Source organism: Rissa tridactyla, chromosome 4, assembly GCF_028500815.1.
Source record: "Rissa tridactyla isolate bRisTri1 chromosome 4, bRisTri1.patW.cur.20221130, whole genome shotgun sequence".
NCBI classification, from domain to species: domain Eukaryota; kingdom Metazoa; phylum Chordata; class Aves; order Charadriiformes; family Laridae; genus Rissa; species Rissa tridactyla.
Genome location: NC_071469.1, coordinates 58225155 through 58250888, shown reverse-complemented (window position 1 = coordinate 58250888; position 25734 = coordinate 58225155). Strand labels below are relative to the sequence as shown.

Genomic DNA, 25734 nt, shown 5'->3' with positions numbered 1-25734 from the left:
CGGGCAAAATACTATCAAAGGCAGAGACCACAAAGGAGAACATGTGTCTCCAATCAGCACTCAGGTGAAAAACACATTTCAGACAAAATTAATTCTGTGGGTTTTTTTAATATCCTTTAAAAAGGGGTAAATATTACAAGATTATTGCCCTGGTACATTACCTCTTGTCTAGTCATTCACACCTGTGAAAACGGAGTGCAGAAACATACGGCTTCACGATGTTTGGGAAAGCGGAGAAACTTGTACAAAGTATCTTCCGGGTTAAACCGAATAATGATCCCGTTCATGTAAAAGAGGCCAAATTTTCTTTTCGCTTAGATTAGTGCAAACTGCAGAAGTATTCCCCAGGCGGTACGCTCCAACTTTTTCTAATTTACCTGACTGTTGCTTAGACACAGCTATCTTTGAGAACCTATAGGCTTATACCAATACAAAGCATTACAGAAGAATAATTTTCCTTTAAACTAGTGCATGGAAAGTTAACCAGAAATTCTGCTTTTGCGTTCAGCAAAGAAAGGCACAGATTTGTCCATAGTTAGAAACCATCACTGCAGGTGGTAAAGCAAGCCATACAACACAAACACTTCCATGAGGAAGAGTGAAACATGGTCATTTGGGAATTTATTTTTTGTCAAAACGTTGTGAAGCATGGCTGAGGAACGTTGTATTTCAAAAGATGAAAGGCAACAGGATGCATCCTTTCTTCTAATCTACAGTTGCTGATGTTTGGGGTTTTCTTCTTATAAAAAAAACCCATACAAACCCAGTTTCTGCCCACGACATACTTGCATCACTGCTTCATTTTACTTTTTCTTTGCCTCCAGTGCAGATGGATGGGGAGGAACATGAAGAAAACAGAAAGATCCCTTCGAACAGACGCAGCATCCTCAAAGCAGAGCTCACTCTCCTCAATACTGGCACTGGTTTAGAGGGTTGGGCAAGAAGGTGACATGCTCCGAGTCCCTCAGCCACTCTGTCACCAGTCTGCCACCTCCTCCCGGCTGCACACCACGCCGGCATCCTCCTCGTGGGAGCAGTTGTGCGTGCCAACGTCGGCGTGGTCACACTCCAGCAGCGTCTTCTCCTGCCCGGAGCACTGGACATCGTCCAGGAGAATGCGAAGGGAGGTCCCTTCCCCAAATTCTGCCTTCTTGCTGGCCCGCACCACGTAGGGGAAGCCCAGCTGGCGGCACACCACGGCGGCGGCAGGCGAGCTCCAGCCATCGTCGCACACTGTGCCCCACTCACCGTCAATGTAAATCTCTACCCGGCCCCAGCTCCGGCCACGGCCCCGCTTCTCCATCAGCCGTACGGCGCCGTTTCGCAGCGGCGGGGCCGTGCTGGGGGGTTTCTTCTTCCTGCGCTGCCCTCTCCTCTCTCCTCCCTTCCTGGGCTTGTGGGCCCTGCCGCTCGGTGCCGCCGTGGTGTGCATCCTGCTTCGGTTCCCCGGTGGCGGCGGGGCTTGGTCCACCCAATCCACAGCCGGCACGCGGGAGGTGTCAGGGTCTCGCCTGCCTCCCTGCGGGACCTCAGTCGTGGCCTTCAGCCGGGGACGCGGCGTTGGTGTTTTCACAATAAGCTCTGTTGGGGGAAAAAACCCAGAAAAACCATGAGTCTGTCACTCTACGGACACAACTTAAAGACAACTATATGAAACCAGTGATGATTTTTGACTTATTTAACTCATTTCTTGGAATTTGCTTACTTGATCCTGTTGAGAAGTGACAACGCTCTCGGTGAGCCAATATTTCCTCAGCGAAAAATGAGGCCGCTTTTAGTTAGCAGAGAGGACTGCAGGGCTTAATGCCAACCAGTAAGCCTCTCCCTAGAAGGAAACTCCAACTTTTGCCAAGTTGATTGCCAAAACCTCAGCCTGGCCGTTAAAGGGTGGGCACTGGAGTTTCACGGAGAGAAGAGGAGTTCCCCACCATACCCTTCTCCCCTGCTGAAAGCATTTTAAAGACAGGCACTATTTCTGCTCTTCTCTTCATTACTAATGATTGGATCGTTACCAGATGGAGAGCGCTGAGTGCCGGCCTCCCCACTGGGCCAGATGCTTTATTCAGAGGAGCTGAAATCAGGAACATTCAAAATCAATTCTCTTTGGCAACTGGAATGTGCAAAAGGAACGGAGTTGCCAGGACAACGCATAAAACAGGATTTGGGGTTGGGTTTTTTGCTTCCTTATGAAAAAAAATAAAAGAGCCTTGAACTCTGAAGAGCTGAAAATTCAAAAAACTGTCACAGTTTCCAGGCACTACTGGACTTGCTTATTCACATGTGCTCTATTTTTAGCTTAAAAATAAGTTTTAGCTTGTCAGAAGGAAGCAATTTAGAATTAGAATAATAATCTACTGAGCTGGGATGGTGTCACATACATTTGCAAAGACATCACAACTGTTTGAATTATATCCTAGATTTATCCATTCTCATTCATCATTCGCTTTGTAGTACAGAGACGACAAAAAACATGACTGTTTTATTTCTGCTTAATTTCTATTGCTCCCCAAAGACAAACCCATGCAGAGGTCCAGTTTTTCCAAATAACGCACTTTGGAGAGGAAATGTATTTGTTGTGTGAAAATATCTCCCTTCTTTGGAAGCTGAGGTTCCGAAGGCAAGACAGAAATGTGAAAGCCTTACCTGGGTGCACCTCAGTTGCTGGAGCCTGATCTGGCAAAGCACTTAAAAATCCTGGAACTCATATAATGCTATGTAGGACTGCGTGAAAGTTAATGGTCACTTGGGAGTGCTTTTCACCTCCCCGAATCAAGTTGTCATTATATATTACTAAGCTACACATCCTGTTTGCAAGCTTCTGAATCAAAATCTTCATGCCTGGTTTTCACCTACACATGAATTTAGTTCTTGAGACACTTAGCAGAATCTGTCCCACTGTTTTTAAGTTTTATTTTATGATGCAAACTACCTTGCAAACAAACCCAAAAGATTTAGGTGCATGTGTAGTTTAAAAATCTGAAATTTGGATTTGCATAGAGAATAATGCATACCCAGAAACAGAGACAAAGCTGGCTGAACACAAAACAAGTTAATAATATTCGGTAAATGCGTGCACAGCTTGCAAAGGAGAATGTTTCTGAAGATGTGCTGAGTGCTCAGGCATGCCAACAGGTAATAATTAGCCTTAGGCCTTGTTCCACCTTAAAGACTCAGTCTTGCAAGGTGCTGAGTGCCCTCGTTCCTCCCTGAAGTCAAAGCTGTAGGAACTGTCAATGACTCAGATGGCAGAATTTAAATAAAAGTGTTCTGACGTGAGAGATCCTACTGTAGTATTAACTTCATGACAAAGTTGTTAGAGTACTGTTTAGGTACTTACACGTGTAAACAAAATGCACAGGGGAAAAGAAAGGTGATGCTGCCTAGTCTGATTTTGAGATCCTAATAGCATGTTTAGGGGGTTGCATTTAACATAAATAGTAGTTGGCTTGCTGCAGATTCAGCATCATCACTGACTACTCGAGCTTTAGCAGTACAATACTTCATTCAGTATGAAGCAATCAAAAAGCCCTGGAGGGTTTGGATAAGCCAAAAGTTCACCTGAATGGCGGATTCTTTCGGGAGTGCTTTCTCATCCCATATTCTCTCACTTAACAACTAAGAATGACTCAGCCCTCACCTTGCTCAATGAGCTATTTCCCAACCCTTTAGCCATCACATCCTTCAGCTCCTGAAGCGCTCCTCACTACCTGAAGGCACTGCAAAAAATCACTTACCACTGAAAAGCACCATTGAGCACAGGCTCTCAGTCCAGGAACAGTTACAGGGAAACCAAGTTGATGGTAATGAAACGGGTACGATATAGCATGGAAAAGGGGCAATGTACAGGGGCAGAAACTACAGAGAAGATTTCACACTGCCAGGAGAGGGGAAAACCTTCTGCCTTACTTGAACCAACTCTTCAGATCCAAAACAGATGGTAAGAATTACTTTTGAGGATACTCTGAAGAGTGAAGTTCTGGGTGGTCTCCACGCAGAGAGAGATAGTGCGAGCCTGGAGTTTATATCTACTGCCAGATAACATGCACCAATAATAAAAGGCAGCAGTGACACTTACTCTCCTTTGGCACAAACTGGATGCGTTTGCTTTTTACTTTCACTGGCGACGGCTCAACTCGGCATTTTCCTGGTGGTGCTCGCCTGCGAAAAAAGGGACACACACAGTGCACAATTAATTCCTTTCCCCTGGCATCGTCAGCCTTCACTTCGCATTGTCCTTCAATGAATGTAATGCTCGTTGGGAAAAAAATGACTGTTTAAATGATTCAAGAAATATCTTACAGTAGAAAACATAGTAGAAAACATAATTAAACAATCACATATCTCCATTGATCAAAGTCCAAATATTCACATGGCAGTGGAGCCCTCTGGCTCTGTTTTCACTTGCCATTGCTGAATCCATTAAGGAAATAAAACATTGGCAGGTTCAAGCATTACAGAAAGAGATTAATCAAACCGAAAACAAAAATCACAAAACTAGACAGTGTATGTCAAACACCTGAAATAAAGGTCATGTGTATGCAAGTTTTCAGGCTGTCTTCAGAGGAGCAAAATAACACACTATTATTTGTACATAAAGCCCAAACAAAAGACTAACCACTACAAAAGTAGTACCAAAAATGCATTATTTTCAAAAAGAGCTCTAAGTGTCTCCTACAGAGGCTTCCTCTTAGTATGATGCATTATTTTGCCACGAATTTGTTTGCCATGGAAGTATATCTCACTTCTGAGAAGTTATATCCAGTTCGTCATCACTTTTTCCTATGCTGGCTGGCTCGTGAACCTGCAGCCGCCTTCAGAGGTTTTTCAAACTGGTTCAAAAATGCATGATGTTTGCATTTGGAGGGTATATTACTCCTTTGTAATTAGGACTGTTTGCATTTGCATTTCTGTGGAAGGCAAAAAGCTCCCCTCTCAACTATTGCCACCGGGACCTTCCCTACTTTTATGAATTTTCCTATGAGTTCTTTCTTATTCATATTGCTGTACTCAACACACTAAAGGAACTTCTTTTTAAACTTAAACTTAAGACTTTCTTTTGACTTCTGCTTGCTTTATTTTTGCAAAGGTTGCGTAATACCCGCCTCTTAATACACAGTTTACAGGAACTCTTCCTCTGTGTTAGATAATGGAAAATGGTCCTGACAGAGGAGAGTTGGAGGAAAACACGTGGCAGCTCTCGGGGCTGTTTAACTTTGGGGTCTGGTTCCAACACAAAACTAAGAAGTAGTTTGGTTTAAAATGCTCAGCTAGCTAAAGCTGTATATTTAATCCATTTAAAGAAAAAAAATAAAAGCTATGAAAGTCTCACTCTGCATGTCTGGCTGAAAGTATTTTGGTGTTTATCCAATAATAGTAATGCTTAAAAAACAGGAAGATGGAAAAAACAGCTATAAGTCTTCCCATAAAACACAGCTATTCCCTGCCTCACCCAGTCTGAAGATACGTGCACGTGGGATCCAGAAGGTGTAACAATGGTTTTAGTTCCTTGTCCAAGCCATTTTCCTCTTTAAAACACTAAAAAACAATGTACTTTTTGCCATTCATTTCTGCTTTGCCCAAGAAAGGGCAGGTTACGCTGGGTCAGCTTCGGCTACAGCTGCCTGGGCACAGCAGATGCAGCCAGCTACAAGGGATGGAGAGGAGCTGGGGATAAACACCTTGAGAAAAACTGCCTCCTCCTGGGCAGGAATCTAAAGAAACTTTGCCTAAGAAAGACAAGCCACCCATAAAATACTCCTTAAGCTTTCAGGAACAAACCTGAAACTTGTTCAGCCTGGAGAAGAGAAGGCTCCAGGGAGACCTTATAGCCCCTTCCAGTACCTGAAGGGGGCCTACAGGAGAGATGGGGAGGGACTCTTTATCAGGGAGTGTAATGATAGGACAAGGGGTAACGGTTTCGAATTGAAAGGGGAGAGATTTAGATTAGATATTAGGAAGAAATTCTGTACTCTGAGGGTGGTGAGACACTGGAACAGGTTGCCCAGGGAAGCTGTGGATGTCCCATTCCTGGAGGTGTTCAAGGCCAGGATGGAGGAGGCTTTGAGCATCCTGGTCTAGTGGGAGGTGTCCCTGCCCATGGCAGGGGGTTGGAATGAGATGATCTTTAAGGTCCCTTCCAACCCAAACCATTCTATGATTCTATGAAACCTCCCAAGCCACGTAACACCAACAGGCACCATAACAAACAAGCTGTTGGTCACCAGGCAGCGTAGACTCTGATGACTGTGGGATCAAAGCAGACCCACAGCGGGTTGCTCCAGCCATTCCTTGATGAAGCTCCACAGAAGGGCTCAGCATGGGAGAAGAGCTAGTTTGTCAGTCAGCATCATTCATCACATCAACACGTGGACACACTGCACCACACTTAGGCTTTGCCACAAGAACATCTCATACCTAGAGGTGTCCACCACTTTGTACACCACTCCATGGGGAGCCGTGGCGCTTGGTACGCCGGTAGACATGAAGTAAAGTTCCCCTAGGGAAAAAAAAAAACAAACACAGCCATGAAAATTCTCCAAGGCGCTTCTGTTCTGTACAGTACAAGGGCAGTAACTCTGTGTCACAGGTCTGAGGGCAACAGGAGACCTGGGACCTGGAGATCGAGCTACTGGAAGAAACAAGGCAGGTTTGTATTTGGGTTTGTAGTGAGAGTTCAACTGCAGTCCAGTGGCATAAAATACCACTTAGTGAGTAGGAGCTTCTACATATTGTCAGGAAATATTATTTTGACAAACTTCCACTGCATGTTCAGCTGCCCAAACTTCAGCTGCCATCTCAGTATGACCTGTGTCCTTTCACTTCACTGACACAGAACAGTCAAACCCTGAATTCCCTTTGTCGAAACAAAATGAAAGGGAATTCTCTTCACACTGTCTTCTGCTCTTTTGGATGAAGCACTCCTTTGGGGTGAATTACAGAACACGATTTTGCTGTTGCTTTCTCTAGCCCACTCACAAAGCGAGATGTGCCTCATGAGAAAGGCATCTGGTTTGTCACAGCTCGGTCAGGTCACATGGGTAGGGCTCGACCTTCAGCCAAACATTTTCCATCACCGTTTACTTGACGTATTTTCTCTTAACTGCATTTCCATCCCTCTCTCTGTTGTGCAGGGGAGGCTGGGATAAGCAGTCCCTCCAGCGCTCTCCTTTCTCTTTTGCCAGCTCAAGTGCTTGAGCGGTGCAATGGAAAGTGTTGGAGAGAAAAAATAAATTTGCAATATTTCAAAAAAAAAGAAAGAAAGAAAAAGAGGCCACGGAGACTTGCTTAGTGAGTAAGGCAGATTCCTTTGGGCATCCTATAGAAAGGGGGGGAGGAAGGGGAGAGGTCAGAGGGAGCAAAGGAAGATGTGGGCAGTCAGTGGCTGCTGAGCCTCCCTCCTCCTCCCTGCTCCCCTGTGCTGCCACAGCCCGAGCTCCTCTGGATGCTCCCAGGGCAGAAACCAGCCACCCCTGGCCTTTTTTATTCCTTTTTTCTGGCGGGCTCCATTAACCACAGGCCAGATTCAGCCTTGGTCCAAACCAGGGATGGGAAACAGCTGGCACTGCTGTGTGGTCATGGGTGCTTCACATCCCACCCCTCTTTCCCAGAAATCAGCAGGCAGAACTGTGAATGCCTGCTGGCGGGGAAGCACACAGGCTGTGTCACACGGGCGCCCCACTGTGCCTGGGGTGTCCCCCGTACATCAGCTGCCATGGAAGGGGGCTGATGGCTTTGTAACAGCTGTGCCATGAGCCAAAAATGTCGGTGTCCCCGCCACATAAACACACTCACCGCACCAGCCTGATTAACATTCATCAGAGCAACAACCCCAAAAAACTTTTCTTTCCGTGAAGGAAAGCTTCTTAAAATAAACCGTGTGATAAACTTGTAAAAAATGAGATTCCCAGCACAGCAAAAAGGTGCAAGAGAAGAGTGTGCGCTGCAGATAAAGAAAACTCACCAAACTGCTATCAATGGATTTCTTTCCGTTATAATAAAACAAACACAAGGCAATTTCCACCCAGCTCTATTATACTGTGCAAAGTGTCTGTGAAAGGCACGGGGCAGAAGAGCAGCGGCGTTTCACCCCCCTCAGCTTTGCACAGACCCTGCCCAGAGCCACAGGACCAGGGAGATGGTGCTCGCCAGGGCCATGAGCAAGGGCTGCGATGAAAACAGCTTGGTACTGCACTAAGCAGCCCTCTGCCTGGGCATAAAGCCGATTTAAACTACGCTATTCTGATTTTAGGGTAAGATATCCTTCTCACCGCAGCACTGCGAAACAGCTCTACCTTCCATGGACGTTAACCATTAAAGAAAATGGATTTTAACTGCAAAAACAGATAAAATTCCCAAGTCAAACTTTCAAGCTAATACTCGATTTGGATGATTTGCATTTACGTGATAAAATTTGCATGTATGTGATACGCAATGCACACACGCGACATCCACAGCCGACCTAATCTGCAGGAAAAGCGGACATTTAAAAACTGGGGCATTCTGGAAGCGGCTGCTTGTGACCACGAGCCAGGACACAAACACAAACTCCTGCATTGCCGAGTCACACACGAGGCTGCTCGGCAATGGGATTAAACATCGCATGGGCCACCCTCTCCCCATCCCCATCCCCATCCAGGGGCTGCAGGCTCTGCAATTAACCCATACCCTTGTATGAACAAAGGAAGCGACCACCAGCTTTCACCCTGGGAGTCTCTATTTCCTCCTTTTCAAATCGCAGCAGTTCCCTCCTAGAAAGCAAAATGTCTCCAGTCTTAAAAACACAGCCAGGCAAAGCTCCACAGAGACTGCATCCTTATGCAAGGCAAAATCCCAGCTGGCACTAAGAAAACATGGACTTAAGCAGCCTCTTGCCAATGCCTCACTCGAGACATAGCGTAGGGCTTTCATTCTGCTTCACCCCAAGAGGTACACATATTCCAGGCCAGGCTGAGTCGGTTCATAATTACTGTTGACTACATCTATTTTCCTGTATCCATTAATAACGTCAACACCCTTCTTGACTAGCCAAGAACACAGACTTGCTCTCACTTGGGTATGGGCTTCTCAGCGCCTCAGGGCCTGCATTCCCCATGCCATGGCACAGTGAAGGAGGAGGTTTCTCTTCTAAGCTGTGCTTCACTGTGTGTCCCCCCCGCTGTCCCCCATCCCTCCGGAGTGCAGAAGCGTGGGCAGCAGCACACATGGCACTCCCAGGCTCAGTCCCGCAGGGAACTGCCTACCCTATTCCCGCCTGCAGGCACTGTGTGGCACGCCGGCCTCAAAATCAGGCTTGTAATTTTGGTTTGATACGTGGGAGATGCTGGGAATCTCACCCACTGCCAGACAGGTGCTCTGCCTCCCCCCACCTGCTGCCTCCCAGGAGCCCTCTCTGACCTGTTCCCGGGTCTTTTACTCCAAAGAGAAACCGCAAGGACACCATTCAGCGCCATTGCAAAGTTGAAAGATTACCTGCTTCATCTTCAGCAAAGGAGATGATGTATTGATAATAGTTATTGATAAGCCCAGGGAACATGCACGTTTGTCCCGATCCCATGCAGATTTCACTGTATTGCCATTCTCCGGTAGCGCGATCCTCCTTCAAAGACATCAAGCGCCTGCAAGGCAAAAGAACACTTGCATTACGCAACCAAGAAGATGATTTATTAACATTAATCGAGACACTTGAAAGGATGTTTAGTGCTTCCTACCTGCATTAGCTACTATAGGAACTGTAGCTCCTCCAAGAAATGAAAGACTGTTAATATTAAAACAGATATATTATACACCCCTGCAACACCTTGTCTTTCAGGGCAACACAAGCATGAGAAAAAATTCTGTGGGAGGGTTTAAGGGATGTCAGACTGAGGGGGACCTTGGGGAAAATAAGGCAGCCTCACGCCTGCCTCGTCACAGGTTTGCAGCAGACTCACTGCTGGACAGTATTATGTTTTTCCTTTCTTTCTGGAAACATTGCATCAGAGCAATTTTATTTTTTTTTTAGGATGCATTCAAATGCTTTTTTATACCACTTCCAGGGCTTTAAATCAACATCGTATCATTGCCCCTTTATTTTTATCGGCATGATGTGAATTAGCAACACAGAGGGCTGCTGGAATGCAAAGATCCTGCATTCCTGCACAGCACCATGGGATAAAGGTTATGCAGAAGGTGCCACGTGAGCCCCCTGTAAGGAGCAATCAGGCTTTGGGCAGTGTTTGCAACCAGCAGCCCCCCCTCAGCTGCCAGACTGCAGGAGCACTCACCGGCGGGCGCCGTAGCACTGGGTCCTACTGGGGGTCCAGGTAACTGTTCACTTACCCACTCATAAAATCACCAAATATGTACAGGCCATTCAAGTTTGGAGACTCGCAGCCCCGATAGACGTAGCCTCCCGTAACAGACTTCCCCATTTTGTGTGGATACGCATAAATTGGAAGCACATCATCTGTAGGGGAGAAAAGATCTGTGACTTGCCTTTTTTTTTAACACTTGCCATGGAAGAGCTGCTTATCTAGATAGTTCTGAGACTAGCACTGTACAGTCAGGTTTGCCTGAGCATCTTCTAATTGAATGAAGTGCCAACGGAGTCATATTTAGTTTGGTTTTTCACCTTTTCAGGGAGCCCTTCACCTCACCCCAGCTCTGCGAGTGCCGCTTCTGGCCCATTCCTACACAGCCGGGCTGGTTTTGCTATGGATTTGCAGGTTACTCCTAAGAGTCACTGCATCCATGCAGGAGATGTTGGCCCGACGCAGCTTTGTTTCGGTGGTGAAAGCGGAAAAAAAAAAAAGAGACGGATTAACTCCAGACTGCAGGCACCAATGAAAAGCTATGTCAGATGTCAGCCCAGATAGCTTCTCTGTTTCTCTGAGACAGGGGAGCTTAACCTGAAAGGGCCATCAAATATTTATGGGACGGCACAGGCAAGACGTAGTTCTGGCACATTCATTGTAAAATGCAAGTTAAAACACAAGACAGAACCAAAACAGAGGGAAATGCCCTTATTTTGAGGGTCTCTATTGGAGGCTTCCTCCCCTTTCTTTTGCAGCTCTTGGGTTAGAGGTATCTCCTCCTGGTATCCACCCCTTCCTCTTCCTCACAGCCTTTCTCCCTACCTGTGTAGCAGATCCCTCAAGCAGCAAAGCCAGCAGCTCCGCCAGCAAGGAACTCGCACCGAGGGCATTTCATCTAAAGCAGCCGTTTTCTACACTTCAGCTGCACTTACCATTGAAAAAGGGGCTGTGACATTTCACTGTTCTAACCAAAGGGTCTCCAAAGGCATCAGAAATTGTTCTGAATCCCCGGAGACCTCAGCAAAGCGCTTGCCAGGAATGCTCACGCAGGTGCTGTCGTACAGGAGAGCGCTAAACGGGCTCTCTGACAACTGCTTCAGCAAAGGGGGTGCGAAAAAACTGCTGCCTGCTCTCCAAAGTTTATAAAAAACACTTAATCGCTACCACTGTGCTTGTAGCTAAGTTAATAAAAGGAAGGAAGCTAAGCTAAGTTAATAAAAGGAAGGAAGTTAAACAACAACACATAGCACATAGAAGAGAAAAAAGATCAGAATTTCAGCTAGTGCAAATCAGTGCCAGCCCACTGCCCCCCTGGATCTCTGGGGAGATGCTCTGGAACAAGATGTGGTCCGCCTAAGAGCTCGCAACGCAACACACTGTAATTTAGCCAGCCAGCAAATACTCTCAATCCAGGTTTGAAAAGTTTAAAAAAAATAAAAATACTAAGGGTTTTGATTTTGGCATAACTAAAAGAAACAAAAATACACTGCACATTCATCTACCTGGAAAGCAGGCAGTCTGCACATAGGTTGGCCAGCTTATACAATATGTTTCCTTCTCTTTTTTAAATAAGGATGCTACTTGTGAGTTATGGAGAAAAATACAATGGCTCCATATCTTTCTCTGCAGGAAATCTTATTTTACGTGGAAAAGATGAAACTGTCCCCCTAAATCCCAGAATCACCAAGCAATTTGACTAACAATACAGATTGCCTAGAAAAACACCAGCTAGCGTGTTTCATTTACCTAATTCAAAAATGGCAACATTTGGACTTTCAATATTTATCCCCAAGTCAGCTCCCTTCTAGACTGAGACTGCCTAGATTTACATCTCGGAAATGTGTGTTTTCCACCAAGCAGCCAGGCTCTGAAGGCAGGAATTAAAAATGACGGCGCAGAAAACTGCACAGGCAGGTAATTTAGAGAGAACATCTATTTACCCATTGACGAATTGGCGCAAAGCTTTTTATCGTAGCAGCTGAATCCTTCCCTCGCCCTCCAGCCATAATTTTTCCCTTTCTCGACGATGTCGATTTCTTCATATTTATTCTGCCCCACGTCCCCGCAGAAGAGACGCCCTTTCCCTTCCTTGGTTTGAGGCTCTCCCCTGTCGAAAGAGCAGCGCCACATATTCCTCACTCCATAGGCGTAGACTTCGGGGCGAGCCTTGGGGTCATTGAGAAAGGGGTTGTCGGGAGGGATTCGGTACAGAGGGCCCCGGTCGTTGTTGTTCACATCGATCCGCAGCACTTTGCCCAGCAGGGTTGATCTGTATTGGGAGAAAAAAGGACAGAAGGGGAAAAAAAAGAAAAAAAAGAAATAAAACTAGACCTTGGTTAAACATCAGAAAGGTTGCCCAGAGAGGTGGTGGAGGCCCCATCCCTGGAGACATTCAAGGCCAGGCTTGATGAGGCTCTGAGCAACTTGATCTAGTTAAAGGTGTCCCTGCTTACTGCAGGGGGGTTGGACTAGATGACCTTTAAAGGTCCCTTCCAACCCAACACATTCTATGATTTTGGCAAGCCAAGGGTTTAATTCTTTCTGGTTTGGAAAAGACAAGTCTTCCAATATCTCTGAAAAAACCAACCATTTCAAGACCATTTCGTGTGTCCCAGGCCACCAAACAGCCTTCAGGTGGCACTGACTTCCCACCACTAGCTGCCCTGCGGATGCAAGCTGGTGGCTTGGAGCTCCCATAGGGATGGGTCCGCTCTTCCCACGTCATGGAACCCTGCCTTCTACTTGCAGAACACCGTGCTCCGAGCGGACAGCTGGAAGGCTCAGGGAGCCATCGCTGCTCACAGGGAAGAAAGACACACCTTGATAACCTCCCCTCAGAAAACTGGAGTTACACGGGAGGTCTATATATATATACCCACGTGTGTGCACAGGCATCAGTGCGGGTGTTAGGGAAAAAGTAAACCTGAGAGAGAAAATCCACCCCGATTTACCTCCCCCGGTTTCTCTTCTCAACCCAAGGGTGACAGGAGAGGGACACCCGGCGCACACAAGGTTTTAGGGGCTCTCACTTGTTCTGGGCGTTACCAAAGGTCCCGAAAGGATCCCCAGCCATGCCTCCGTCTCCAGTAAATATATAGAGATAGCCATCATCTCCAAAGAGCAGCTGCCCTCCGTTATGGTTGGAAGCGGGTTCTTCTATTTCCAGGATTATCCTGAGCAAAAAAAGGGAGGCGTTACCCACTGCACAAGCCCTACGCAAAAGGCAGAGCAACAACACTCCAAAGTTGCCTTTAACACATGGAAACGGCTACAGATCAGATCTGATGCAAGTCCACGTTACTGAATTTTCCTTAGGCACAGCTGATTTTCTAACCTTAAATAATATTCCAACATATTTCCCAGATTACAGAAACACCACATTGTGTAACAAGGAAAATCTGGGAAATCACATGACAGAATATACTTTTAATTAATTATACTTTTCCTCTGATTCTTTCTTCCTCCTTGTTAAACTTCTTTTTTTATTATTATTGGTTTTATTTTTTTTTTTAAGAAAAGGCATCTCAGCTTAAATCTTACTGTAAACTGCAAGAGAAAGGACTCCAGTCCATCTGTGCATCTGTACCGCACTCGGCACAATCCTGCCAGGCGCATTCAAGGCGAATGCAAAACTTTTCAAACATTAACTAATAGTTAAATTCTTAAAGAGAGAAGAAGCCTTAAATGACAATTACATACACAGGACTTTATGAGCTTTAAGAGGGGTTAAAAGCAGCCCCACCAACAAATTTGCATTTTTACAACGGTTATTCAAAGCAGTACCAACAACCTTTACCTTAATTTTAAAACCTAACTCTTACTTTTATCTGTTTATTTTACGCACCTGGCATCCCTTTCATAGTAAGAAAAGGGTGAAATATATAAAAGTATAACTTTATAGAAAGGTAAAGCCACAAATACGTGCAGTGGATGTTCCCAGGTATAATAATTGAAGTTTATTTCGCTCCAGCTTGAAACAAAGTCCAGATTTCATGCTGACAGCGGCTCTTAATAGCTGCAAAAACCAAATGATAGCAATCACTTACACCACCTCATTTTTTAGCGAGTTTTTTTCCCTTTGGAAAGTACTGATAGTTTGCAATCAGATTGTAAATTGTGGGAAGGAACACAACTACGTGATTATTTCGTCACCTCTGGGATAAGGTGACCCTAAGACTCCACCCTCCTCAACCTCACAAAGAAGATGGAAGAAAACAAAAACACACTGAGCAAAAATCTGCAGACGGACAGACAGACAGACAGATGGCCTCCTGCTAAGGGAATGCAGAGCCCGTGCCGGCCTGAGCTGCCCCTTGGGCAGCAACTCCGGATGAAGTCAGCGGGACCCGTGCCTACACAAGCACGACAGGACCACAATTTTGTTTTCTTAAGCTTTCGCCGCACTAACCATCAGCTGAATGAGCACAGAAAATGTTACAAACATAGAGCCTGAGGATTTTTAAACAAGACAGCTCATGGGCCCCGACATCTGCAGGGTTAAACTCCAGTCTGGCTCTCCTGAGGACCACGTTTCAGTTCCCTGTACCTGTACCGACAGTGCTCATTACACTGAATTGCTCTAATTGCTTTATAAACCAGCATCCCCTTTCTTCCATTAGGCTACGTGCATTTCTGAGCTAGAATCGTCCACTGCTGAGTATTTGGAAAGCCCCTAATATAACCCATGTAAACAAAGCAAAAATCTTAACATTAATTATATTCAAGTGTCTCTTATAACAGTGGTTCTATTACGTCGTTCTGCAACAGGTTATAAATCTATAGACTGATGCCACAAACAAACCTCTTGTCATCTGTCCATAGTAATGTGGATCAACTGCAGGATGAGACTAAAACAATATGAAATTTTCAATCAAAATGCACTCAGTAACAGCACAGTGGTTTGTGTTTTATTTAATTTCATATTAAATGTGTAATATCACAGGGTTGAGCTGTCATTCATATAAAGAAATGTGGGGCCAAATCCATCTCTGGCTTGGTATCTCTGAGTTTTTTTACACTGATTTTGGAAACCTTTGGGTTTGCAATGAATTTCACTCCTGCTTTGCAGACGTCTATTTTAAAGGGTAATCATTACAATAGCAAAAAAAAAAAAAAACGCAAACAAAAAACAAAACCCCAACATACTAACTGTAAATAATGTTTAATCAATGTTCAGTTAAATCTTCTGACATACCAGAACTGAGAAATGTCAGAAGATTCATCCTTGCAGTTCATCCACAGAGGACAGGCATATTCCCTATCTCAATATGCTAGACATGGACTTGGACAAACTTGCCACCACGCTGGAATGCGAGAACAATATTAAGCTTAATAAGCCTCATTCATTAATAGCCTTTAAAAATGCACAAGCTGCCCTTGGAGATCTTAAATACATTTGCCAGAGAAACGTATGTACAATACCTTTCAGAACCATGGTCCAAAGCATTCATGTCAGCAGGAGAAATTCTGAACTCACTGATTCGGATTCTCTCTTCATAACGAACTTCAACTGAATAGTAGACATACACTTTACCATTAAATTTGAATTTAGGATGGAAGACAATACCTAGAAAACCTCTCTCGTCTCCTTCCCAAGGTGAGGTAAGCACGGCTTCGCTGATGTTCAGAAATGGCTTTTCGAGCCTGGATCGATCGGGGAGGTAGGTCCACACCAGGCCAACCTGCTCCGCAATGAAGAACCTGTGGGTACCATCGTTGGCGTGCACCATCGCAACGGGATTGCGCAGCCCGTTGGCGACCTCCACGAGGCAGAGCTGGAGACAGCCCTCTGCGTCGGCGGTCACCAGCCCCAGGTTCTGGTTAAGGTTCTGGTTAGCCAGCAGATGTGGAAAACAGTAGTCTGTGTCCTCCAAGGACAGGTAGCGGCAGAATTTTGCCATGTTATTCTCCAGTGCAATCAACTCTTGGTCTGCAGAGAGATAGCGAAAAATGGAGCGGCATTTTTGCCACACTTGCAAGCAATAGTCTTGGCAAAGTCCCGGTATTGTCCGCACGGGGGTGGAGGGATCCTCGGCGTCGTACAAGTGAGCTGCATATGGGGAACATTCCTAGAGGGAGAGAGAGAAAAAGCCTCAAGCCATTTCTTGGAGCAGATTTGAAACAGCTGAGCAGCAATACTAATTGGAGAAATTTCACCTTAATTACAACATATGTTGTGGTTTATTCTGAAGATACATTAACAGAGGAAAAGATCTGAGAAGTGGGGTTTATCTCAGCATTCACAGAAATTATCTTCAGTATTCCTGGTGAAAGCTGGCTTCCTCATCCTGTTACTCATTTATTCCAACCACGGCGGCAACACAAGAAAACCAGTGATGACATATATCTTGCTACATCGCTCTAGCAGATTGTACTGGGGGAAAAGAGACTTTTCTATCTTGGATGCTCTGACTTTAACTATGAAATAATGAGCAGATTCACCGTAGCGTGGCAGTGAAACTGAGGAGTTAGCTAAGAAGATCCAGGCCTTGCATTTCCAGGCTGAGGAGAAAAGAGGAAAGGTTGGCGGGGTGAAAGCCTGTGACTTCCATACCTCGTCATCTGACAATCCAGACATGCGCCTCAAACACAGATGTGATTTATAGGTTGGAAGGAACGGGATGAGAAAGTGCAGGAGAGGAGAAGGACACCCATCCTTCGTACGGTGCAGTGCACCCAGCCCTAGGATGCTACCACTGCATACACCAGCATTGCTCGGGTCCAACTGCCTTTGCTGGTGGGTATTTGCCTACAGACACTTTATGTACCTGATTAGAAGGGGTGAAATGAACCTCACGGTCATGACACTGGTCACCAAGTCTTGCAGAGGACCCTCAGACTACAGGATTTCAGAGAGTGAGCACCAACTGGCCAAAATCCAGGCAGTGGCTGCAGCACAGCCCTACTTTATGGAAGGTGCAGCCCTGGAAATCTACCTAAGGGCTGAATCGAGTTCACGTAGTTCATTGTATTCTCCACTACAAGAACTCCGACAGGCACATTTTCCTTATGTAAAAAGCCGCTGCAATTCAGTAAATCTGTCTATAAACAACAAACTGAACGAAGTGACTCAGTTCTGCTCTGCAAGGACTTTCCTTGTAATGAACACACACTATTTTCCAGCTGTGATGCATCTTCCCGACAAGCATCTCAAAAGTGCTCTCCAAATAACATAACATGACTCAGTTGAGGCTCAGTTATTTTCACAGGGCAGATAAATAACGAAGCCAAGAAAGGTAGGAAGAGAAACTGTCCTTCTTGAATAAATTCTGCATTTTTTTTTTTAATTCCTAGGTGGCATTTCTTCCAAGGAAAACCAGCTTGGTTAAAAAAGAAAAAAATACAGGGAGCTGTTTCTAAATCTATATAGGATTTATATGTCTATATAAATCTATATAGGATCTATAGGGAGCTATTTCTTAATGCAGATTACAGCACTATTCAATAGATGAAAAGATATAACATCCAAGATACTCAAGTATTTAAATTGGCTGAGAAGTACACACAATATTTAATTTTTATTTTATTTGCCATTACATACCATAATAAACTGAGAGGCCATATAACAGATCGTTAGCGTACAATAAGCTTTCCTCCTGGAATGTCAAACTATTCATTGCAAAATGAAGGTTATTATGCCTTCAAACGAGCAGCGATTAATGTGGTAAAAAGGAGATGGCGTGCGACACGGCGCACCAAAATCTCGGGGCCAGGTTGGGCAGTGGCACTCAGCTCGGTCACGCGAGGTCTGCCAGGGAAAGAAAGAGCCCGAGCATTTGCCGATGGAGTTGTTACAACTGAAAATTTGGCCTCAGAATACAAACTGAAAGGAGGCGGAAAGGGCACGTGAAGGCAGGGCTGGACAGGAGCTCTGTCTGCTGCTGCTCGCGGAGGTTTGACGTTCAGAGAGAGGAAGACCCCGCGCTTGAGCACCCGGGCTGAGCCTGGTTCTCTCAAAGCCTCCTTCAAAGCAGGCAGGGATCTTGGGCATTACAAAGCAGTTTCCTGGCTTCAGCATCAGAACTAAAAATAGCCCAAAGGAACGGTTTCCGCATCCCTTTGCTGCTGCGGGCTGTTCACCCCCGCCTCAGGTGTGGTTGAACAGCAGTTGTGGGTGGCTTCTCCGCTCCTCACCACGGTCCTGGTGGCATACGGCTACTTACAGTGGCATTACGCTGGCGGTGATGTACAGAGATCTATCACCAGACAGTACCCAAGCACGTGTCTAGAGTATTTTCCAGACACATTTAGAATACCTTCCAACTTTTATTCCACAAGAGATGGAGCCTGACACTTGATCCTGAATTTCGCTGCTTCTGAATAAAATGTTGTGGTCCTTCACCCTCTGCATCGTCTTGTCACATTCACTAACTCAAAACACCAGGAAACTACGCTCGCACGCAGCCCAGCATCGCTAATAGAGCTAAATTCTCATTTCCAAATGACACGGTCTGTTCATTCATTTTCAACTATGATGTGGTCCAAAGTCCAAGGAAACTACTGGGCAGATGATCAGTAACTTCAGTAGGGCTGGAACAAGCTCGCACCACGAAAACAACTCATCAGAAAACAAAACAAGTAACATTAAGACAAGTTAGCCAAATCCATCCTATCTGTTCCAGGAGTTCCGAGGCAGTTCATTTATCTGAGGAATTGCAACAGTCCGAGCCTGGAAGAACACCCACATCAAACAATGGCTTATTTACTGCTGCTACCAGCCGGGAGGAAGCAACGGGACTCCTCAGGAAAGCGTCTAACTTGCATGTAATCCCTGACATTCCCCATCCCACTCCATCTGGAAACTCAAGCCTTTAAGCAAGCTGTTCTCCGGGAAGCAGAATGAGGCCTCTGCTCTCCCGTGGTTTGGTGTCCTGCATCCCACCCCACAATAATCCACGTCCACGCACGTCCCTGAGACCCGCTGCCCCCATCAAAATACCCCCTAAAGGTGTTGAGGCTGTAGGGCAGCCAGGGGGATGTCCCACCACAGCCCTCTTCTCCTCCATGGCCAAAGGCATCCTTTCAGCCTGCTTCTTGGCAGGGGGGAAACACTATTTTGGGTTTGGGGGATGATGGGCAACACCAAGGGAAGGGTGTTTCTGCTCCTCCACTTGCCCTTCTGCGAGGAACAGATGCAGCACTCCGCAGAAAATCACAAATTAAGAGAAGGTAGGAATCCTCACCACAAGTACAAGCCGAGGCACTTAGCAAAATAATTTGATCACATTTTGAGAGAAATCGCGAATTGTGAGCAGAAAGAGACATGAGCGTGCTAAATAAGTCACCAAAATCCACTTATTAATTCAGGTCTAGGATATAAATTGTATCTATAATGAATGAATGGAAGCAGAGCGTTCCGGAGTGCTTGGAATGCCTGAACTTCCATTGCGTGCCTGTGTGGCCAGAGGCGGCAGTTTGTAGCCACGTCTGGGCTGGTGCTGCACTGAGCTCATCAGAACATCTCAGTGAATCATTTTTTCCCCCACATTGAAATATTTTGCTGCTTCTGAACAAATTTTCGATGGTTGGGTTTCTGATGGGCACAGGAGACTCACTTATCGCTTCCAGAGGCAGAAGGAGCGCTTAGCAGGCACTGCTAACTGGTTTCCCATCTGCAACTGGACTTTTGGACACCGCTTGGTTCGGGAATATATTCAAAGGGTTTTTTGTTTTCTTTGCTCTCAGTACAACGCAAGATGAAATAAAAGTCAAACCTCTAGAAGGTGTTGTGGAAGAGGGTTGTCTTTCTTTTCACGCTTTCAGGAACACAAGAGGTACCCTGCAAAACGCTAAGAGCAGGATTTCTGCAGAGCCACTTTGATCCCCCCTGAGCGCAGCAGACGAGACTCCGCTGTCGGAATTAATTTAAGATTTACACTCGCACAGCACAGAGCTGACACTGCTCTGTCTCAGGGGCATTTTCGTACATACGAGGCCACCGCTGATGACAGGGTCAGACGCTTGGTTCCGCGCAGACTGTGATCAATCCTGTTACCGTATCTGGCCACAGAGCATCCACCTAGAGTGGAAATTTCCCCCCGTGCAGGATGGCCACCACAGAGGTTTCCCAGCCACATCCTCAGGTATTGCTCTGCACCCGTCATCAGGACTGTGAGCACCTGGCACATGCTAAAAGCATCTCAGGATGCTGTAACCCAGTACAAAAAAAACACCTGATCCCATGAGTTGGGCGTAACAAGAGGCATGTCTGGTGCAGGCAGGTCCCCTCCTGGGTGTCTTCACCAGGTCCAAGGATCCAACCCTGGCAGGGTGAGGGGAGTCTGCAATTTTAACTGCCCACACACCTATCTCGGAGCACTGTTGCTCATAAATTAAAGCAGGGCAACATGCCTATTCCTCTTTCAAACACCTGCCAGAGGCAGAAAACTCGCTGGGAAAACGTGTGGTGGAGAGTCGCTCCTCACAGTGCCTGGGAGCACATGTCTAGGCTGCGGCACTAATCCCTGATGCACCCATACGTGGGCCAATGCACCCCTGCCTGGGCCCAGGCACTAACACTGTGGCTGATGCATCTGTGGGGGGGTCCACATACCCCTGTTTGGGCCGGGCACTAACGCCACGGCTCACACCCACCTGGGTTGTCCAAAGCCCCTGCGCTGACGCAGCCCTGCAGGGGTGGATGCAGTCACTCCTGGGCTGATGTGCCCATGCGATGGCTCATGCACCCCTGTGAGGTCCCAAGTACCAGTGCCTGGACCACTGCCCCCCCCAAGGACCAATGCACCCACGCCTGGGCTGGAGCATCCATACCCAGGCTTGATGAAGCCCTGCATGGCTGGATGCACCCACACCTGGGCCAAAGCACCGTGACGGGGCTGAAGCACCCATGCCTGGGCCAGAGCACCCTGCGTGGCCACAGCACTGTGCAGGGGCTGAATCCCCCTGTGCGGCTGATGCCCCCTGCGCAGCTGATGCCCCCTGCGCCATGAAAGCTCCCTGTGTGTCTGATGCCCTCTGTGCAGCTGATGCCCCCTGTGTGGCTGATGCCCCCTGCACAGTGAAAGCCCCTTGTGTGGCTGCAGCCCCCTGTATGACTGATGCCCCCTGCGCAGTGAAAGCTCCCTGTGCAGTGGAAGCCCCCTGTGTAGCAGGAGCCCCCTGCATGGCTGAAGCCCCCTGTGCAGCTGATGCCTTCTGTGTGGAGGACGTCCCCTGTGCAGCTGATGTTCCCTGTGTGGCCAAAGACCCCTGTCTGGCTGAACCCCTCTGTGCAGCCAAAGCCTCCTGCGCGGCTGCAGCCCCCAGTGTGGCTGATGCCCCCTGGGCGGAGGAAGCCCCCTGTCCAGCCAAAGACCCCTGTGCAGCCGAAGCCCCCTGCGTGGCCGAAGCCACCCTTGTGGCTGATGCCTCCTGTGTGGCCGAAGCCCCTTATGCGGCCGAAGCCCCCTGTGCAGCGGGACCCCCCGCCCAGCAGAACCCCCGGCACCCCTGCGGCACCCGGGCCGCGGGGCGCGGCGGCCGGCGCCGCCTCACCTGGCAGAGCAGGTCCTGCAGGTGTCCGGCGCAGGCGGCGTAGGCGTCCGCGTCCAGGCGGGCGCTGAGGCGGTAGAAGCGCTGGAGCAGGGCGCGGTCCCGCCGCGGGTCGCAGCAGCCGAAGTCGGTGTAGCGGCGGCAGAAGGCCAGGCCCCGCGGCGGCCGGAACGGCGGCTTGAAGTCCAGGCACTGCGGGTGAGGCCGGGCCGGCCCCGGGGCCAGCGCCGCCGCCAGCAGCAGCGCCAGCGCCGCCCGCGCCCCGCGCAAACCCCGCATGGCGCGCAGGAGGGCGGCCGCACCGCGCTGCGCCGCTCCCCGCGGCGGCGGCGGCGGCGGCGGTCGGAGGAGCGGGCTGCCGGCGGCGCGGAGGCTCGGCCGGCCCCGCCGCCCCGCTCCCCCCCGGCCCCGGGCGCGGAGAGCGGCCGCCCCGAGGTGGTGTCCCCGCCGCCCCGAGGTGTCCCCGCCGCGCCGGACGGGCGGCCGCGGGCGACGGGCGCCGGCTCGGCAGTGCTGGGGGACGCGGCTTCCTTCGCTACAGCCTTACGGTGTTGGTTTTGGAATGGCGTTTTTTGGTCTGGTTCCCCCCCCGAGACCGCAACCCCGCAGGTGCCTGGCTGCGCAGTCAGGGCAGGGTGTCGTAGTGGACCAGTTAACACTGGGCTATGTCATACTGGGAACAAGTTCTTAGACTGACTCCTCAAGTGTTGACTGCTGGGCTGGGTCGTTGAATCTTTTGTATGACCAAAATATGACAGCTAATAGCACTCTGAGTTTATGCGGCCAACGGACATATTTATAACCAAGAAAACAGCTTCGGTACAACTAGTGCTTCTACGTCCTTTGGCACCCGTTTGCAGTGTCATCCCGGGGTGAGACTCTGAAGAGATTCAGCTAATAGCAGACTGAGTTTATACAGCTGATGGACATATTAGAGGAGACTCCAGGGAGACCTTATAGCAGCTTTCCAGTATCTGAAGGGGGCCTACAAGAAAGCTGGAGAGGGACTTTTTACAAGGGCATGTAGTGATAGGACGAAGGGTGATGACTTCAAACTGGAAGAGGGTACAGTTAGATTAGGTACCAGGAAGAAATTCCTTACTGTGAGGGTGGTGAGGCACTGGAACAGGCTGCCCAGGGAAATTGTGGATGTCCCGTCCCTGGAAGTGTTCGAGACTAGGCTGGATGGGGCTTTGAGCAGCCTGGTCTGGTGGGAGGTGTCCCTGCCCATGGCAGGGGGGTTGGAACTAGATGATCTTTAAGGTCCCTTCCAACCCAAACCGTTCTATGATTTTATGATTCTATTTATAACGAAGAAAGCTTAGCTTTGGTACAACTAGTGCTTCTATGTGCTTTGGCATCCTTTGGCAGTCTCATCCTAGGACGAGATTTTGATTAGATTCAGCTAATAGCACTCCGAGTTTGTACAGCCGACAGACATATTTATTACCAAGAAAACAGCTTCAGTATGACTAGTGCTTCTGTGCCCTTTGGCATCCTTTTGCGATCTCTTCCTGGGGTGAGATTCTGATTAGACTCCGCTTTGAGGCTGGAGAGGAGAGGTCTGGTGTAGTCGTTACACCGTGTGGCCCTAGATAGCCCAGGAGACATATTGCCCCTTATGAAGATACTCCTCCTGTTCAGAAGGGTGCTCCCTCCGTGCTCTCCAGGTACTCCCTGCCCAAACAAAATAAAATTGCTGATGATACTTTCCTTACCTTAAAGTGCTTCACGTCAGGAAAGTATTTACTCCAAATGCTGGTTTTTTTGCACATCGTATATCATATGTGATATGATATCGGCTAGTAAGATTGAGTCCCAAGTAGACGGCATTTTTTTTTGCTGTTAAACGCAGCTAGCCACAGTGTATTATGTATTTCATTATTAACATGCAGAGTGCCCATAAAAGACAAAGAATGTAGAGTTCATGCTGATATGCTATTTTTGACTCCTGCTTTGAGACCAAGGAACTGCTGTACAGTGCATATGGACTGTAAAATCACTGCGTGGCTTGGAACATCCTGTCAGGAGACCATATGTGTTACAGCATTTAATACGAGTTTGTTTTCCTCTCCATATGCTTATGTAACTGCTGCTAAGGTCACTAAAAACTTTGCGTATGAGTAGACAACCAGAATACCTGATGATCTCACTTGAGAATTCTCTGCCCTTTTGTTTTTGGTCCTTTAAAACCACTGTTTTTGTGGATGACCTTGGTAAGACCATCGGAAAGCACACGCTCTAGCTGCTGCCCCTGAAAACTTCGCATGCCATGCAAAAAAACCCCGAGTATGCAGTTATGCAATTCCATATTGGTGTAAAAAGAACCAATGTAAATGCACATCCCTATTCATCCCATTTAACGCATTATTCCTGTGGTTGCCACTGGCTGTCATCTCAGTGTTTGGGATGTTTTTTAACTATTATTAATTAACACCACAATGCTTAATATACAAAGAATGGACCACAGTAACCAAACATACTCTGTGATGATGAGATTTATCCTATAGCCTCTTGATTTGCTATTACAGCTCTTGATGAGTTTGGCATCCATGCAATGTTTTAGAAATGAAAGGAAAATTAAACGCTGCACATATTTTGCAGTGAGTCGTAGAACAAGAACTACAGATCTGATCGGCTCATCACTGCAAAATGGCATAAAATATACCTCGGTGTGCATTTACGATATGTGCCCCCAGGCCAGAACTCCCAGGGTTTTGCTCGTTCAGGCAGGGCAATTTTTTGGTCCCCCCTCGGGCTGGGGACTGCGCAGCGATTCCTGGGCAAGGCGCTGCTGAAACGGAGATGGTAGCTGCCCCGGCTTCCATAAGGAGACAATTCTGCCAAGGATGGCTTATTTTACATCTTCTTGTCCGCTGTATTTTGAGGCTTCCCAGGCCACGGGTAGGAGCTCATGGGCTGCCTTTGAGGGATCTGTGCTGTGGTGAGTAGGAGCACACAGCTCTGGTTTTTTTCTTTCCAGCTCTGCCTGGAAACTTAATTTACTCTATTCACAAGTTCCTATTTTTTTGCCTGGATTCTCCCATTCATAAAACGAGGATAGTCCGTGCTCACCCACATCATGGCAATCTTTCAACGTGTAGTTTATTGGTATTTTTAATCACTGCTTTGTTAGTCTCTGCCGAGTCTTTGAGTTCTCTGCCGAGCCAGCGCTAGAAACTAAGCTCAGGAGGGGAAATGTTGCCCTTGACCTGACGTGCTAAATTTGAAGTTGCCCTTGTTGCTGCCTGAGGGAAATAACATGCATCTGTGGAGCAATTACAGCACGGGGATGAGGTTTGATTTGGGCAGTATTCACCAAGATCACGTTGTAGTTCGGGATCTTGCCACTCAGGAGGTTTTGTATTAAAATGACTCATTTTTAATTTGGATAATTTCAACATTCATCCTTGTGGTTAATGACCTAAATCAATCAATTGAATATTTTGCGCTGTATATCAGTTGTTGAAGATTGGTTTCGTTTTTTTCTTATTAAAATACTGGATTGCTCCTATTCCCACCAAAGTCCACAGGAGTTTTACTGGTTGACTTCAATTAATTCTTAGAATCAGTATTTGTATCGATGGATGAAATTGAAGTCACCAGGTATGAAAATGCAGTATTTGCTTGCAAACAACACATTAGCGCACAAAAAGCACACATTTAAAAGAAACCCAATCATTTTGGGGTATCAAGCCTGAAATACTTAGAAACAGTTAAAGGAACTGATAGTTGCAGATACTCTGCAGCTCAAAAAGGCAGTTTTATTTCCCTCAAGCTGAGCAATATTCGGATTTTTTTCCACTCTTTCTGCATATGTTGGAATTCGTTAGTGTTCATGGGACAGAGGGAATGGGGGCACGTTGATTTGAAATGTCATCAAATCGCATTTGATCAAACGACCAATGTCTGGCTCCATCCTTAAGTGGAGTTTAATGCTCTAAGCTTTAAT

The 25734-nt window shown here is 47.2% G+C and overlaps 1 protein-coding gene across 1 annotated transcript; it reads right to left on the bottom strand.

The window, feature by feature from the left end:
- Positions 1-106: 106 nt before the first annotated feature.
- HHIPL1 (HHIP like 1) lies at positions 107-22061 on the bottom strand. The gene is made up of 9 exons (XM_054199790.1): positions 21786-22061; positions 15714-16360; positions 13322-13465; positions 12233-12561; positions 10318-10444; positions 9469-9614; positions 6415-6496; positions 4076-4158; positions 107-1581 (listed from the first exon to the last, which is right to left on the bottom strand). The coding sequence occupies exons 1-9, from the start codon at positions 22059-22061 to the stop codon at positions 977-979; spliced, it is 2439 nt and encodes an 812-aa protein (XP_054055765.1). The 3' UTR covers positions 107-976.
- Positions 22062-25734: the final 3673 nt, after the last annotated feature.